The sequence below is a fragment of the Microtus oregoni genome, unplaced genomic scaffold, assembly GCF_018167655.1.
Source record: "Microtus oregoni isolate MIOR12 unplaced genomic scaffold, Mior012 000006F_ref0000085, whole genome shotgun sequence".
Lineage (NCBI taxonomy): Eukaryota > Metazoa > Chordata > Mammalia > Rodentia > Cricetidae > Microtus > Microtus oregoni.
In genome coordinates, this window is record NW_024543065.1 from 58,342,070 (window position 1) to 58,359,513 (window position 17,444).

General features: G+C 54.6%; 1 protein-coding gene across 3 annotated transcripts; it reads right to left on the minus strand.

The window, feature by feature from the left end:
- Positions 1 to 1,931: 1,931 nt before the first annotated feature.
- Arhgap33 (Rho GTPase activating protein 33) lies at positions 1,932 to 15,403 on the minus strand. Of its 3 annotated transcripts, none has more exons than XM_041654694.1 (22): positions 15,269 to 15,403; positions 14,435 to 14,544; positions 13,264 to 13,361; positions 13,096 to 13,180; positions 12,657 to 12,737; positions 12,417 to 12,554; positions 11,866 to 11,958; positions 10,568 to 10,690; positions 10,409 to 10,486; positions 10,260 to 10,326; positions 10,125 to 10,184; positions 9,882 to 10,034; positions 9,707 to 9,809; positions 8,194 to 8,338; positions 8,034 to 8,116; positions 7,842 to 7,949; positions 6,691 to 6,836; positions 5,893 to 6,046; positions 5,664 to 5,809; positions 5,507 to 5,581; positions 3,644 to 4,306; positions 1,932 to 3,555 (listed from the first exon to the last, which is right to left on the minus strand). In XM_041654694.1, exons 2-22 carry the CDS (start codon positions 14,510 to 14,512, stop codon positions 2,300 to 2,302), a joined length of 3,933 nt encoding a protein of 1,310 aa, XP_041510628.1. In that variant the 5' UTR covers positions 14,513 to 14,544; positions 15,269 to 15,403; the 3' UTR covers positions 1,932 to 2,299. The 3 variants fall into 3 exon arrangements, with proteins under 3 accessions (XP_041510628.1, XP_041510627.1, XP_041510629.1); XM_041654693.1 differs by having other exon boundaries at positions 14,435 to 14,517; positions 15,269 to 15,376; XM_041654695.1 differs by lacking the exon at positions 14,435 to 14,544 and having other exon boundaries at positions 15,269 to 15,381.
- Positions 15,404 to 17,444: the final 2,041 nt, after the last annotated feature.

Below are 17,444 nucleotides of genomic sequence, written 5' to 3' on the forward strand. Positions count from 1 at the left end.
CAGTCCCGCTGCTGGGCCCATGGCGGCCTCAGTTCTCATGCTGTGCAGCTAGTGCGGCCAGGCCTGGTTAAGGTGAGCCACCTAGAGCACGGGCGTCCGCTGAACCAGCCCAGGCTACAGCCCAGGTGAGAGCCTGCCCCCATGTCTGCCCTATCTCCCTCCTGGCAGCCACTAGCTCACCAGACCTTTTGACCTCTCCAGGCGGCAACGGGACTACCCCCAGGGAGACCCAAGTCCAGGGCTTCCCCCACCCCCTGAACTGTACCCATGGCTACCACTTGAGCTGATCCGTGGTGACATGCCAGCCCCTACCTCAGACCTCTACAGCGTCTGCATCCTGGCCCAGGAGGTCTTCACTGGTCAGTGGCTCACCCTACACTCCCTGCCCACCATGGAGACGTAGCACTAGTGTGGGTCTCCTCATGGTCCTTCTTCACAGGAGCGCTGCCGTGGGCTGGGGGAGAGGGACTGGAGGTGAAGGCAAAGCTGGAGGCAGGTGAGAGCCCGGCCCTGGACCCCTTGCTGCCAGCCCCTTATCAGGCCTTGGTTCAAGCAGGGCTGGGCCTAGAGCCTGCTGACCGCTGGGGCAGCTTGCAGAGCACTCGCTACCTATTGCGAAAGGCCATGGCCAAGGTACAGGAAGGTCAGAGTGGCTTGGGTACTTATGGAACCCCAGGGAGGGCCCATGTCATCACATCTCACCTCTTTCTATAGGACTCAGAACCCAAGGTCAACTCCCCAGCAGAGTGGACAGCACTGTCTCCTGTAACCCTGGGTTCCCTGCCAGGTTAGAGGATTCAGATGATGATGGGGTGTTCTGGACACTGTGGAGGTGTGAATAACTTTCAGTCATCTGCTCTGTATTCCCAGAGCATCTGTACCGTGAAGTGACCCCCAGGGCCAAGGCCAGATCAAGGCTTGTGCTCCCTTTCCCAGACCCTTCCCAGGTAGGAAACAGAAGAATGATCAGTAACCAAAGGAGGTGTGGGGACCCAGACAACCATGCTAGTTCCTTGCCTTTGTTTTCTATAGGCCCTGGATAGTTCTGAGGTCACAGATCGCAACAGAGTCCAGCAGAATGCAGCCTGGGACTCGGGCAGCAGCTTGACTCTAGGCAGCAGCTTCAGTCCCAGCTCCAGTCTACATCTGGACCCCAGCTCTGGTGTGGGCCCCAGTTCCAGCCCCAGCACACACTGTTGTCCGGAATCCATCTCAATAGTACGGATACCCCTACTCCATTACTAACCTGCACCCTAGCCTCTGACCTGTGATTCCCTGAGCAGCCCACTAGCCTTGTGGAGCAGCTTCCCTACTAGGGACCCATAGCTCTGAGGAGCAGAGTGAGAGGAAGTTCTGTCAGGACCCAAACTCTGCAGGGGCAGCTGTGGCACACATGGGACTGCTGTCCTGGACCCCCACCCATGCCTGCTGACAAAGAGGCTTCAATGCCCAGAGAGCTGCTGCCAGGGAAGGCCATGAGTAGGACACCCAAAGCCCCAGGCTCTGAGCTTCCGTGGCAGCTGGTGGCACCTTGCCCTTTCTTCCCACAGAAACCTGATAGTGAGGAGAGTGAGCTGATGGAAGGCAGTTTCTTCTCCCGGCTACAGGAGTGAGATACACAGGCTGTGGTGGGTGGCCCCGGGGCCCCTCCCTCACCCTGAGCTAAGCCCAGGTCTGTCTGCCCTACTGCTGCCCAGGATGGATCTGCTGGAGGAGATCATGGCAGAGCTGCAGAATAAGTGCCACCTTGAAGACACTCCCAGGCTGAGCCCCACTCTTAACCCAGACTCCTAGGGTGCCCACAGCTCTTCCTGCAGACATTACCCTGGGAGCCTTCCCAGGACTGACCCCATTCCTCAGTGTCTGCCTCAAAGCAAAGAAAGTCCCCGGTTTGTCTCTTCTTCATTCAGTGGCTCCAGAAGTCAAATTTTTGCCATTTTTATTTATTAATGTTGTCAGGTGGTTTAGTGGGGTGCATAGGGAGAGGTGGGCAGGGACTGTCTCCCCACCCCTGTGCACAGAGCAGCACAGGCTGGAGGCTCCTGGAGGGAGGAGGAGGACAGGATATCAGCATTGTTCCACCACTCCCAATTTGTGCAAGGGCCCCAGGAGGGAGGTGGGGGATGGTCACACCCTGCAACTCAGGGTACGGACATAATGATTTTGGGTTAGGGACCCACATCAGAGAGAGTTACAAAGTTAGAAACCTGGAGTGGGGTAGCAAGCTCAAGAAAATACAAAACAAAGGATTGACTTGGACCAAGATCCAATGTGGGGAGGGTCCTTTCTTGGCCCTAGCTCAGCAGTAACTTCTGGTCTGTCCTTCCGAATGTAGGGACCAGCTGGGAGTGGGATAAGGAGGAGGGGGACCAGCCCCCTCTCCTCTATGTCCTCCATTTCTGTACAAGGATCCTCGAAGTTCGCCTCCCCTCCCATAGGCTGGTGGAGCTGCTCTATAGAGCAGGAGAGGCTCAGGGGAGCCCCAAGGTCCAGGTACCCGATGTGGGGTACGGGGACCCCAAGGAGCCCGCTGCTTCTGGGGGAGGCGGGGAACAGGGGGCCCAGGATCTGACCGGCTTCGGGGGTGGGCAGGAGGAGAGGAGGAGGAGGAAGAGGCAGGTGATGAGCCCCTGGGCCCTAGGGCTAGGTTGACATAGAGGGGCTCAGGCCGGGTAGGGCGCCGGGCAATGTGCTGGGAGACTGAGTGGCTAAGATGGTCAGGTGGAAAGCAGGAGGGGGGCGGTGGGTAGCTGAGCAGGAAGTCAGGGGACCTGTGGAGTGGTGGTGACTGGCCAAGCATGCCATATGAGGCATTGAGCCTGTCGGGAGGCATGGAGCGAAATGGACTCCAGGGCTGGCTGGGGCCAGAATAGGGGGTCCCCTCCCCTGCCCCGATCTCGTAGTACAGATTGTCTCCCCTGTCAAGTGCTGAGGAAGCACCCAGAGAGTTCCTCCAGACTGGGGCCGGGGAGCTGGGTGGGAATGATGGGGGACCCAGGGAGTACAAGCCTTGTTTGGGGATCCCAAGGAAAGGTGGCAGACACTCCCGGGGGGCTGAGAAGAAACTGGGGTTAGAACCCAGTGAAGGGACAGAACATGGGGACTGGGCTGTCATCTCTGGGGCATCCCTGTAAGCCCCACCTGCCCTAATCTGGGTACTGACATGGGAAGGGCCCCTGGGACCCCTCCTTGAGGTCCCCAAGGGCCGCTGGCTTCTCACCAGGCTTCCATCACTTTGTTGTCTTGGGAGGTAAGGTGGAGGACCTGGAGCCCAGGCATCTGGGTGGGCTAAGGAGGGAGGGTGTGGTCCACTCCCTGAAGTCCCCAAAGGCTCCCCACCCACCTCTAGGGATAGTGAGCGACGAAAAGGGGAGTGGGGAGCAGGTGGGGTGCCCCCCTGCTCTTGTTGGCTCTGTTGCTCTGCCACCTGCTGAGCCCTCTCAGCCAAAGCCAGGGCCATGAGACGAGCTGGGTTCTTGGGGGGTGGGGGTGGAGCCCCACCAGGGCGCAGTAGAGACAAGGGTGGGTGCAATAATGGTGAATCCATGCCAGGACCTACAATACAGAAAGGAATAGAAAGGGGGTCAGCTGGGTCCTGGGACAGTTTGGGGACTGGGTGTGAGATCTACTGAATAAGACTCACTGTACTGGCCTGGAGCTCCCCGGGGACCTGCTGGTGCTAGCTTACTGCTGATCTCCTGCTGACAAGTGTCACTTAGCTGGGCCTCAGCTCCACGCAGCAGCAGAGGGATGAGATGGGGGCGCAGGCCTGGGTTAGGGCTCAGAGCTGGTGTTGGGGTGACTGAGGCAGGTGTTCCTCCAGCCCCCAGCAATTCCAGGACAGCAGGTGGCACTGATACAGCCAGTGGCTCTGAGATGTCCAGGGCAGTGGGCGAAGCAGGGTTGGTGGGTCCATGGGGTGACAGGGCTTGTGGGGTTGCCCGAGGTGGGAAGGCAGAGGCAGAGGCTGGAGGTGCTGGACTGGCAGGAGGTGCAGGGTCCCCTGGGGTAGGGCTGCTGCAGCGAAAGGTAAGGGGATCAAAGTCGAGTCCCCGAAGCCCTTCCAGACAGCGGGGAGGACTGAAATCCAGCTCATCACCATCATCTAGCCAGGCTGATGTGCGGTGTGAGGGGGACCCAGAGAGTGGCCCCAGGCCAGCTGCTGAGGACTCTGAGGAGGAGGACGAAGATGAAGATGACGAGGAAGATGAGGACAGGCTCTCACATGAGCCAGCAGGTGCTGGGCCCACAGGGAAAGCATCACTACTGGAATGAGGTCGTCGCAGCCGGTGCAGCCTCTGGAGGCCTGTTGGGAGAGGGCAGCACAGAGGTGAGAACCTTACAGACCAAAACACCCCGTGAGGATGGGATACAACTTGGCAGAAACCATGTGAAAGGAAGCAGAGCTCCCTAGAGGACACCTGACTCAGAAAGAGCTGTTCAGAGCATGAGTGGTACGACAAGGTTATGAACTAGTCCAGATCCAGAGTGAGGGGGCATCCGGTGCATAGCTATGAAGCATGAGCATGGCAGGCTGTCACACACTCCGTAGGGTGTCCAGATGGACACCCGCCCTGGAAAACCACTGGCTGTTCTGATGCTGTGAGCGTGTGCTGAGCCCACACAGCAGCAGCTTTATTCACTCCTGAGCATCACGCAAAGCCTGCTCACTAGGAGTGTGACAGGATTGCTGACAAGAACCATTGGGTGGAGAATGGTGAACACAAGACACACACACATATGCACAGAGAGAGAGAGAGAGAGAGAGAGAGAGAGAGAGAGAGTGCAGTGGGAGGAGCTAAGTTGCACTGGTCAATGTAGATGGTTGTCTGGTTGTGTGTTCTGAAAATCAAGCAGCATATGCAGTCTGCCTCCCACTTCCCATGTTGCCTACACATGCATCAGAGCAACTGGAACTGAGCAACAAGGCTTTCATATAGACACCTGCAGGGGCGTGAGCCTCCAGAGTGAGGGATGATGGCTGTCAAGAGGATGCCTCTGGGCAGGGGCAGCAGCAGGGAGGCACTCCCAGGTAAGTTATGGGGACTCTTTTAATTGCATCCAGAGTGTTTGGGGATGTTATAATATTACTTAAGTATTTTCAAAAGGAACGACTAAACAAAAGACCCTGTATGAACTAGTGAATGCAGTGTGTATTGTCAATAGCAATTTACATCTAAGTCGTACCTTAGACTTATCTAGCTTATGCCTGAGGCCTTGGTTTTAAAAGTCTAAATCCCTTGCTTGATCTGGTGACTCACACATGTAATCTCAGTTCTTAGGCTCAAGACAGTTAAGAGTTGTGGGGCCAGCCTGGACTATACAGGCCAACCAGAACAACATTAGCAAGACCCAGCCTTAAAATCATAACAAAAATCCCCTAAAACAAACAAAACAAACCCAAGACCCTCTCCTCCAATCTGAAGTACAACATTTAAAGGTGAAACCAGGGTCTTGATTCCTCCTAGCTCATCTTGGGCACATGTAGGGTCCACATTATGCTCACCAGCCCCGCTGGCCTGCGATGACAGAGACTCCTCACTTTTGGCAGATCTCAGTGTGACAGTGTCAGGTCTGCTACCTGTAGGGAGAAGAGAAGTCACCGGCCTCTCCAGTACTATAGCCACTTACATCACCCACACAGCAAGGGCTCAGCCTCTGACCTGTAGGCTGTGGTGCAGCCCGGCTGCCGCCCAGCCAGGGCAGGGGCTTCTTCCGGGGTATGCTGGGGCCCCGCCCCAGAGCAAAGAATGTCTTCCAACTGCTACCCCCTGGCTTCCGTTGTTTCTCTGCTCTCTCTCTTTTCCTTCTGGAGTTTGGGTGAGAGAGAGCAGGCAGTTTGAGAAACCAGGGCTCCCAGCTACTCCTCCCTCCCCAGCATCCCATGCATACCTTTCCACTGGTGAGGCTGGGGTCTTGGGAGTTGTGGGCTCAGAGGGCGTTCCAAGACGGCCCTGGGTGCGTGCCTGGGCTTCCTCCAGTGTCAGCAGGCGAGTGGAGGGACTGCTTCCCGCAAGGGACTTAGGTCTGGGAAGGAGGCAGCGACCTGGAGAGGTCCGAAAGGGGACAAGTATAAGCTTTGGGCCACTTGAGACTACAGGCAAAGCCAAGCGCCACAGCCCAAGCCCCGGCCCCGCAGCGTGCCCACCCGGGCTGGCAAGGCAGGGGCCGGTGTAGATCAGGCGGGAATGGGGGGGCAGCAGGCAGGTAAGGAGGAAGGGTGAGGCAGAACGAGCTGATGAGAAGGCAGCTCCCAGCAGCCAGCAAGGGCAGTGGCTCTGGTCAGTTACCTCGGGCCAGAGGGCCCTCCGACGAGCAGAATCCTGACTGGGCTGGGGTCCGGGGCAGGGCAGGGAGTCTGGGCAGGGCCAGGGTGGGGTCAAGTCTGGGGACCTCCCACCTCCTCCCAGGTGGACCCAAGGCCCCAAGGGCCCCCAGGAACTATAAGGGGTGAAGGAAGAACGGCGTCCTGGCCAAGAAGTGGGGATCCTGGGCGTAGGAGCTGAAATGAGAAGGAGGGGGGGCGCGGGGAGGGATGGGCCAGGGTGGGGTCCTCAAGGAGCTGGGGGGGAGGTCTAGTCAGTGGAGTAAGGGTAGGGCCAGGAGCCCACCTGCCCTCCCACTGCAGCCCTGACAGAGCCTGACACTGAAGGGCAGTAGCCAGGATGTCAGCGGATGGACTGGACATACCTGCAGGGTCCAGGCCAGCAGAGGTGAAGGTATCACTGAACAGGACCTCCACGTGGGTGAGCAGGAATTCCACCACCACCGACTGCACCCGGACCTCACGGAAGGCTGCTGCCCCGCCCAGCCCCACTGACTCCAGCTCCATAGACCTGGAGGCAGGGCAAGTAAGGCCACATACCTTGAGCCTGATTGGCAGTGTGTGGTGCCAACTGCAGAGACCACTGTCCTTCCAGCCTATACCTCTGCCAGTCTTGAAGTGACAGAAGCTAGAATTGGGCTTTCAATTCTTCCCAGACCTGTTTCCCCCCACCTCCTCTACCTCTGTCAGTCCTGAGCACCCACATTCAGTCTGTCAGTAAACCACCACTGCACCTGGACCTCCGAAAGTCTGTTCAGATTCTAACACACCCCTTCTGCCCCATCCTGTTTGGTACTGTTCAGGAAAGTATCCCCAAAATGTCCACACAGTAAAGACTTGGTCCCCAAGGTGGGGATTTAGGAGGTGGGACCTGGTGGAACCTTTATGTCACTAGAGGCATGCTCTCAAAGACAGTCATGGGGTCCTGGATCTCCCCTAACCATTCCTGTGTCCTGTGAAGTTTTATTCTACCACATACTACCACCATGTTACCCTGTCACAAACCCAAAGACCACATGGAGTCAGTTGATTGTGGAATGAGACTGTGTTTCAAAACAAACACTTCCTCTTTAGAAGCTAACTGCTATGGGTATTTTGTTATAGTTACAGAAAAGCTGACTGACATAGTCCAATCTCCATTCTCATGTGGACGTCCTGCTCTGTTCCTCCCCCTGCTCCAACACACTGTCCTCAGACTGTCAGTCAGGCTTTCCCAGCTTAGAGGCCTGCCTTGGCTATACCTCAACCCACAATGAAATCTTCACTATGACCTATAAGTCTGGTCTCCTCTCATCTGTGACTTGGTCCTCTGCTCCCTGCCCTTGCTCTTTCACTCAACTGCAGCCCAACAGACATCCCTGGGATTCCTTCTAACCCCCAAGTCCATATCTGCCTCAGGTTTGTACTCTGCTCCCTCTGTAATCTGATTCTCCCCAGATACTCTAGTGGATCCCATGTTGGTCTTTATGCAAGTGTTATTTTCTGAATGGAGTCTGCCCCACTGAAAGAAGCTTACCGTAGCAGGTTGGGTGCCCAAACAATGGCCAGGTTGCGGGCATGCATGCTGGTGTTAGCACTGTGTCTTGCCATTCGGGCCAGGTGCCTCAGCAGGTACTCTAGGGTCCTGGGGGCAGAAGTCATAGCAGACAACTGCTCACCTCAGTTCCCTGCACCCCTACTGTAGTCCTTCTTGACCCTGCCCATTTACCTGTAGTGTGGAGGGGGCAGCTGCTGGATGACATCGTGCACTCGCACCAGGCGTTCTTCCTCTCCAGGCACTGACATGGCCTCCTGCGATGATGGACAGGCATGATGGTGCTGGGCCATATGCAACTGGCCCCTCTTCCCTGGCCAGTCCCTTTACTCACACTGAACTTCCCATAGAGCTGGTAAGTGAGCAAGGGGTTGGGTAGCTCCCGGAAGTAGAGCTTGCACAGGGAGGACACACTGTGGATATCTTGTAGGAAGGCAGGGCCAGACAGCTCGGGGATCCTCTCGCTATCAAACTCATGCCTGAGAATCACCAGATCAAGGAGAGGAAGGTGTGTTAACCTGGTTCATCAGGTCATGACCCCTACCCCAACCTACAAGTCCCACAGATGGATGCAACACTCTACCCCAGGCCCTGTTCAGGGATCCAGAAAGAGAATCTTACTAAATCTCCCAATGACCCTGAGTGGCAAAGACAACGGAGCAATTTTAGAAAGGGGAGCATTGAGGCTCATGTGTAAGATGCCTCTGCTACTTCAGGCCAACTCCAAAGTCTAACTATGCTCCTGCCATAGGCCACATGCTGTGCCATTCTCAGGGCTTTAAGAAGTCCCTGGGAAATGAAGGCCCCAATAGCCCCTGCTCACTACTCTGTTGACTGTCTGCTGCTCACAGGGAAAGCCTTTCCCCTCTGCGATTCCACCCAACTCACTGCTCCCTCAACTCTCGCCTGCAGTCTCTGCTGGCCCCTGTCCTTGCCACATTCTTTCCCACTTTTATGCCTCCTTGGCTCAGAACCTTCTGGTGTTTCCCTTAAATGAAGTCCAAATTCTAAATCATCCAGGTGGCCCTGTACAAGTGGAGCTTGGGTGTGGCTCACTGATAGAGTACCTGCCTAGAAACCCCAGAAGGGCTAGGAGCATGGCTCAGCAATGGAGTGCTTGCTTAGCATGCACATAGTCATCCCAGTACTGAAGTGCAAGAAGCCCTGCATGTGCTGCCTGGGTGAGTCTCCCTACTGTCTCCACTGCTATACCCCTTCATGGCTGCTGCCTCCACCATGGGCACTTTTAATAGGATATCGCCTGCTCTCTCACCTCTTTCCCATGAGGTCTCCTTCTTCCACTACTCAAGACTATGAGCTCTCCATCCTGGTTTTCTTTTGTAGTGGTGGTGTTTTGTTTTGGGTTTTGGGAAAGTCTCTTACATAACTCCAGCTGGCCTAGAACTCCCTACGTGGCCAACTATGACCTGAATGCCTGATTCCCCTACCTCTACCTCCCAAGTGCTGTGATTCCTGGCATAGCCAACTATTCCTTGCTCTTTCTCCTTGTTTATTTTGGTCCTCATTAGCCCAAATCTATTTTTCTCCACTACAACTGTAGTACCTCAGCCATCTTGTTTGTCCCTCAAGACCTTCCAGGTGTGTCATTTACTGTGGTGTCCCCAGCCCTAGAGTCAGTCTTGGCATGTGGTAGGGTCCATGGAGCTGACCCTCTGGGGATGCTACTTCTACTCTCACTGTCCAGCGTTGGCCTGGCTGTCACCTCCTCAAGGAAGCCTCAGGTCACCATTGCACCATGCCTTCCTAACTCCCAACAAATATGACCCTGACATGTAGCACAGGGCTGGGACAGAAGGTGCTAATAAATGTAGGCTGTGTGTGCTCACCGAAGCCTCTGGATGTTGGAGGACACGCCTGAGAGCCGGTAGATTCCATCCACCACACCATGGGCCTCAATGAACTCGGAGCAGCATCGCAACACTTGGGGCACTGGGAGAAAGAAGCAGTGTCAGGACCAGAGCTGCAGCTGAGGCAGGATGGGTGAGAGATCCCAGGCCTCACCATCCTGGCCTGAGTTGCTGAGGTGCTCTCCAAGATCACAACCGAATACCCTCTGCCGCAGGATTCCCCGTTGGCGCAGCCGCTGGCGGGAGGGTCGAGAGCGCATGAAGGTGCGGAGGAGCCCTGCCAGCTTCCCACGTGGCCGAGGCACAGCTGTGGGGGCAAAAGCAGACCACATAGAGTCAGGAGCACAAATGATTAGGTGAGGCCAGAGGCAGAGACCTGATCCCTTGTTTGCATTACCTGAGGTCAAAGAGGAGATACCCTGAGGAGCTGGGATGCCACACAGGGGACTGTCAGCGTCTGTGGGTGGATAATTGTAGAGAGGACAGGTGGTAGGCAGAGGGGAGGGGACCGCCCACTCTCCTTGGTACTTACCTGCCTTTAGGCCAGGGCCTGGCCTCTCTGTGAAGAGCTCCACACACTCACTGGGGAAGAAACCAACCTGAGGAAGGACCACAGTCAGTAGCTGGGGCACCCTGGTGGGCATCGTGCCCTACTGCACATGCCCACCTCACCCAGTTCACCTGAAAACCCCGTTTGCCCCGCCACCAGCTCCGGTCCTCTGTAGGTGGCATGTCGATCACTGAGACAATGTCTCCCACCTGGGAATGGGTAGAAGAAGGGGGTTCAGGAAAGGCAGGAGAAACAGAACACGGGTAGAGGCCATTGCTGTCAAGTCTCACCTCAAAGGACAGCTCATCTGGTGCCTGGGCAGTGTACCGCTTGACCACGTGGGCGGCAGCCACGGCAGGAATGTTGAGAGAGGCCTCTTCACTGAGGAGTAGGCGCCGGCCATGGTTGTCCAGCTGAGACAGAGTCAAAATGTGGCAAGGGGAAGTCAGAGCCATCAGTAAAGTCACACAAGCCTCCTCCATGTCCAGTGAGGCCACCACTTATCTATCAGAGTAGCTGTCAGTCAGAACCATAGTCCAAACACATAGATTCTTTTTGTTTACTTGGGTTTTTTTTATTTGTTTTTGTTTGTTTTTTTCAAGACAGGGTTTCTCTATGTAGCTTTGGAACCTGTCCTGGACCTCGTTCTGTTGACCAGGCTGGCCTCGAACTCACAGAGATCCACTTGCCTCTGCCTTCTGAGTGCTGGGATTAATGGTATACAACCACCACCTGACCAAACACCTAGATTCTTATTGCCTCTAAAAAAAAAAAAGGCTGGTGAGATGGCTCAGCAGTTAAGAGTGTTTGCTAGAGGATCCAGGTTCAGTTCCCCGCACCCACATGGCAGCTCACAACTGTTAGAGACTCTAATTCCAAGGGAGCCGGGCGATGGTGGCACACACCTTTATTCCCAGCACTCGGGAGGCAGAGGCAGGCAGATCTCTGTGAGTTCGAGATCAGCCTGGTCTACGGAGCTAGTTCCAGGACAGGCTCCAAAGCCACAGAGAAACCCTGTCTCAAAAAAAAAAAAAAAAATTCCAAGGGGATCTGATCCTTTTATCCCACCTCTACAGTCACACATGTAGTGGACACACATACAGGCCAAACACTCACCCACATGAAATTTAAAAAAAAATTAAAGCCAACAAAATTACAACAGCAAGAAAAAAAGTTGTCTCTTCTTCCCTACCCCAACTTGTCCCAAGACTTCCCTGTCCCCAAAACCCCCACAGATACCTGCACTTTCATCCTTCATAGCAGACACTGGCATTTTGTCCATTAAATTTATTAAGTTTATGTCACTGTCAGCCAGATGTGCTGTGAGTCACAGCAACACATTTCTAACTAGTATACCTTTAAATCTCCACAGCCACACAACTACACACACACACACACACACACACACACACACACACACACCTACCTTTCTCTCGCAGGCATGCACCCACACAGACACTAAAATAATATCAATGCCTCCTCCCCTCTGGCTTCCTTCTTTTTCTGTGCCCACACACTCTAGGCTGCTTCTTGTGCCTCAGACACTTCTCACTAGATCCTAGCTCCATCTTCTCCATGCCAGGCCCACCTCCATCCAAGTGAGCACAGGCCCACAGTTGAGGTTACTGTCCACCAGTCCTGACAGGGTCTCCAGGTACTGCAGCAGCAATGGTACCAGCATCTGGGAGCAAATTGCCAAGGATGACTCCTGTGAATGGATGAGGACAGAGCCCGCTCCCCTCCCGCAGGACCCAAGCTCATCTCTCAGCAAGGCTGAAATCCAGCCCGGATGCCTGGGCATGGCTCAGCTGTTAGCTTCTGAAAAACCCTCATATCACACTGAGCTGAGCTCTGGAGTGGAACTGATGTGGCTGTGCTGGCCTGTGAACCCTTGAACCTTCCCATAACAGCCAAACCAAAGGGGCCCTCTAGTCTCCTGTCCTGTTTCTAAGGCTTCTCCATTCTGATTGTTGGAACTCAGATCGTACCACTGGAACCTTCCAAGTGCTGAGATTACAGGCTCACACCAACACGTCCTACTCAAGAGTTCTGAACTATTTCCCTCGCCTTGCTGGCTGTACACATGGCTGATGAGGACACCCTTGATGGCTCAGGCAGGGACTGAGACAAGCGGGTTACCTGGGCAGCCCTGGCACCCTCTGGGGGTGGAGGGAGCTCTGGGAGACAGGAAAATCTCCGGTCAAATATGCACCGGTGGAGATGGGTATCCAGGGAACGGAAATCATCATAGCTCCGGAGAACTGGCCAGGAGCGACCCTGTGGGAGCAGTCAGGACAGAGAGTACAGACTCCATTACACAGAGCTGAAGACTACAGTGACTAGTCCCTCAGGCTAGATGAGAGGCAAGGGCAGCCTCACCTGACAGGTCACCTGTACTCCAAACACCAGCTCATTTTCTCCAGAGAGGCTGGGGCCTTCACGCTCTGGAGACAGCAGGAGCTGCAGAAAGAAGCACAAACCAAAGAGAGGGCTTCAGTTTTGTCCCAGACCTAACCTTTCTTGGCTGGGACTATCTAGGGGTAGATCTGGTTCCCCTCTTGGACCTCCACAAGGACAGGCCTGGCAATATCACTGTCTGGGAACAGAGCCCTGGCGTGGAGCAGGTGCCTAGCAAAAGACTGCTGTGGAAGAATACAAAGAGTTAAGTGGCGGATAGGAGAGCAGCCCTTCCAGTTGGCTTGCCTTTATTCCTGCTGGTGTCTGCTCAAACATGAGGTGGCCAGGACTCAGGGATGTGCTTCGGGGCAAAGTGGCTTGCCAACAGTTCACCTTCCCACCTGGGTAGAAGTTCCCTTACCTGAATGTGGCCAAAGTCAACATTCTCATAGTGGAAGTGGGCACAGTCAGCCAGCCGGGGGAAGGGACCTCGAGGAGCTGAGAGCCTGGGAGAAAGGCAAAGTATCAGCTACAGTTCTCTCCTGGAGCTCCCCTCCCTCCTAGGATAAGCCCCTTGGCACTGGCTCACCTCTTCCCGGGCTTCCCCTTTGCACCAGCCCCCCCTGTAGAGGGTACAGGCTGCACTGAGCCCTCCCCTGGGCCATCCAGACTGTCAGTGCTGCGGGCCTGTAAAGCAGAGAGAAGAATCAGAGGCCCCCAGAGATGGGAGCAGGACAACGGGAGCTTTGTTATCTGCCAGCTTGGGCCTTGAGCCTGGAGGCTCTACACATTGTCCGGCAGCAGGGGCAAAAGGGTAGGTCAACAGATGAGTGCTGGGCTGTAGCGAGCCTGCTTCTTCCTGTGTGGTCTGGGATGAAGGCTGGAGGTGCAGGGACCAAGGGTGAACAGGTAACAGAAGCGAAAGCATGCTGGTCCTGTCTGTGCGTGTTCAAGACTCTTCTGTAGCCACTGCAGGGTACAGTCACTTGCCACTGTCTGGACTTCACAGTCCACATCTCAGTAATCTGCTCCCAATCTCTCCCATCCTGCCAGGCTGGTTTTCACTAAGTACAAGCGTGACTGTTTTCCTAGATTCCGCTTCAATGACTCTCATGCATTCTAGATGAAGTCGGAATTCTCAGGTCTGGCAGTCAAGCTTCCTTGAGCTGGGTGCTGTTTGCCTCCCCAGTCCTGCCTCTACCCCCCATTCTCAGAGCTCTGACTTTTCAGAACACAAGTGCCACCTTCTCATTTTCCTTCTATGCCTTTGAAAGGCTGTTCCTCAGACTGGAACTTCACCCACCCTGTCACCAGGTTCTCTCCTCTTCCTTCTTCAGGTCTCACCTCATGTGTGTTGCTCCAGAAAGCCCTCTCTGTCCGTTTAGGCTGTTACACACCTTTGTCTCCATCCCCTGGGCTTCCTCCATCCCAGGCTGCACAGCTATACCTAAGCTTATCCATCTTGTTCTTAAACGCCTCTGGCGAGAAACTCATCTTTCCCATTGGACTCCGACCTCCCCTGAAGCAGGGCCCCAGGCTGGGGACCCCCAGCGCACCCGAAAGAGTTGGGCAGAGTTGGAACTGTATATTGCTCTCTGGGTCCTTGATATAGCATGTCCATCCAGTTGCACAGTGCATAGACTGGGCAACATCTGATAAATAAATTAAACCAGCTGCCAGATGGGGATTCAGGGATTTGCTAGACTGGGCTTTTCCCTCCTCCATGTCCCTGCAACCCCGAGTTCATCCCTGGGTCTCACCCTCAGAGTCTGTCCCCTGCCAGCCCATGAAGTTCCCCAAGGCAGGATGTGATCTGACTGTTTCTGTGCCTGGAGCATGGGGCCTGCACAGAGGAGGTCTCAGTGAATGTCTGTGGAGTGAGGGAATGAATGGATGAATGAACGGGAGCAGTATGGTGGGAAAGGGAGACATGGAGGAGGGGAGATGAAGACAAGAAGATGGAGAAACCCCCAAGGCTCAAGTGGAACGGAGGCACAGTGTTGGCCTCTAGGGTAGAGGATGGCGGGAGAGGATGAGATAAAGGTTCAGATCGATGTCTGTGGGAGGATTGAGAGCAGGTGGAGTGGGCTGAACAAGAAGGAAAAGGAGAAGAAAAGGGTCAGGCAGGGGATGGAGTGGGATGGGGGTGGGGCTCTGGAACGAGCAAGGGGCTGTTGGGAGCGGGAGGTGGTGGTCGGGAGGGTGGCTGGGGATGAGGATGCTGAGGAGGGCGCCGGGATGGGGGCTGGTTTCCAGGAAACCTCAGCAGGCGCCTTCGGGGTGGGGAGAGGGTGCAGTTCATGAAGCTGAACCAGCCCCCTCTTTTCTCAAGTCCGGGGTCCTCCGCCACTGTCACCCCTTTTGCAGGGCTCGGAACTGGGGGGAGGGGATGCGCGCTGAGGGGGCGGGGTCGAGGCCCGGGCTGCGACCCAGGACCGGACCGAGGTGGGGACCATAGGAGACCACGACGGAGGGTGAGGGGCGGCGGGCGGGCTGCGGGCTCGGGCGGGGCCGGGGGCGGGGCGCGCAGGGCGGGGCCGCGCGGACAGACTGGCACGCGGACAGACAGACTGATGGCCTCGAGGGCCCCTCACCACCATGGTCGCGGTAGCCTCCTCAGACCCTGGCGGCTTTCGAGTCCTCGTTCGTAATCCTCGCCGCCGCCGCCATGGTGACACAAAGGGGAGGGCGGGAGGTGCGCGCGAGCGGCCGCAGGCCCCGCCCCTAACGGCTGCCGGAGGGCTCTGGCGCGCGCCCCACGAGGGGCGGGCCAGCGGGCACGCGGAGGCCCTTTTCATTGGCTCCGATTTTGGCCTGAGGGGTACGCCCCGCCTATAAGACGGTTGTTTATTGGCTTGGGGTGAGGCTCCACCCTCCCAAACCCTCCCCCTTCAGTCCCGCCCCCTGAAGTTTGACAGCGCCACGCCCACGGCTGCTTGTCATTGGCAGTCAGCGCCCTCCTGAGATACAAGCCCGTGTTCTTTATGCTCCGCCGCTGCCTCTGCCACTGTCCCTAAACAGTCCGCCCTAATCCGCGGTGCGCGGTGGCTCCTCGGACGTGCATCCCTCAAGCAGCCTTTTCGAAGTGTGTGTCTTCCAGTCTCCACTCTGTCAGTCCTGATCCTGACCCCATCCACAAGCTTTTTGTTCTAGCACATCCAGCTTGTGTTCGCACCCTATTCTCTGGACATTTTCCCTTGTTTCCCCACATCTGCTTCTTACAGGTCAGCCTCTAGTCTTTAACTCCTTTTTCTGGGAAAAGCTTCCGTATGGAAGGCCTCTCAGAAAGCCAGGCACAGTATATATATTTTTTTAATACAAACGATAGAGCAGCGCCCAGAAAGCATTGCAGCCACACCCTTTTCCGGAAGGATGCTTCCACTGATGAGGACCTACACAGGGTCCTCTTTTGGGAGCATGCCCCTGGTCCACTCGTTCAAAGACTATGATCATTTAATTAGGGGATGCACCAATAATCAAAGCAAAGAAAAAAAGACAGACTTACCCACGTGGAAGCACAAACTTCTTCTGGCACCCGCTAGTCCTCCCTCTCTCCTTGACCAGGATGTTATTATAACATCTTTTATTGTTCCTTGTGTCTAAACAGCCACTCCCTTCTTGATTCAATCAAATGTGTGGTTTGTTAAAAAGACTGAAAACAGGGGGCTGGAGAGACGGCTCAGAGGTTAAGAGCATTGCCTGCTCTTCCAAAGGTCCTGAGTTCAATTCCCAGCAACCATATGGTGGCTCACAACCATCTGTAATGAGGTCTGGTGCCCTCTTCTGGCCTGCAGGCATATACACAGACAGAATATTGTATACATAATAAATAAATAAATAATAAAAAAAAGACTGAAAACACATATTTACCTTGTTTCTGACATAGAGAATTGCCTGTTAGAAATCCACCCCTTTTCTCTTCATAGATACATATATCAAAACAACCCACGCCATATATATATATATATATATATATATATATATATTCGCCATCATTTCATTAAAAGTTTCTAAGACCCGCGGGGGAGGGGAAAAAAAGTTTCTAAGATATGGCAAGCTGACATCCACATATCCACCAGGTAGACCTTACCATCGACATTTTATCTCACATCGCTTATTATTTTATTAACCCATCCAACTCATCTGTGGATGCATTTCCAGACAAATAAGGCTGGGCATGGTGGCACACACCTGCAATCTCAGCACCTCAGATGTAAAAGCAGGAGATTCAGAGTTCAAAGTTAGGTTTGTCTACATAGTGAATTGGAGGCTGGGCTCTATAAGACCCTGTTTCAAAAGGCAAATAAACCATTATACCCATACCATCCTGGAACGTACTGATTGCATTTATAAAAATGCAGTATTGGCATCTAAGTATTGCAACATGAATTTTGTTTTGTTTTGTTTTGGTTTTTTGAAACAGAATTTCACTATGTACCTTGGCTGGCCTGGATTTCCCTATGTACATCTGGGTTTTTTAAATAATTTATTTTTATTTTATGTGCATTGATTTTTTGCCTGTGTGTATGTCTGTGTGAGGGTGTTGGGTCCCCTGGAACTAGAGTTATGAACAGCTGTGAGCTGTCATGTGGGTGCTGGGAATTGAACCCTGGTCCTCTGGAAGAACAGTCAGTGCTCTTACCCACAGAGCCATCTCTCCAGTCCCATATCAGGTTATTTTTACACAGAGTTCACTTGCCTCTACTGGAATTAAAGGTGAATAAGTATAGGGGAAGACCAGCCAATCACCTTGCTTGAAGGGCGGGATCC

Bases quoted from the DNA above. Each gene is read 5' to 3' on its own strand.
- Arhgap33 (XM_041654694.1), bottom strand. From the start codon at position 14,512: ATGCTCCAGGCACAGAAACAGTCAGATCACATCCTGCCTTGGGGAACT. The intron at 11,959-12,416 runs GTAACCCGCTTG...ATTTGCTCCCAG, and splicing joins AGGGTGCCAGGGCTGCCCAG to ATGCTGGTACCATTGCTGCT. The intron at 9,810-9,881 runs GTGAGGCCTGGG...TCTTTCTCCCAG, and splicing joins CAGCAACTCAGGCCAGGATG to TGCCCCAAGTGTTGCGATGC.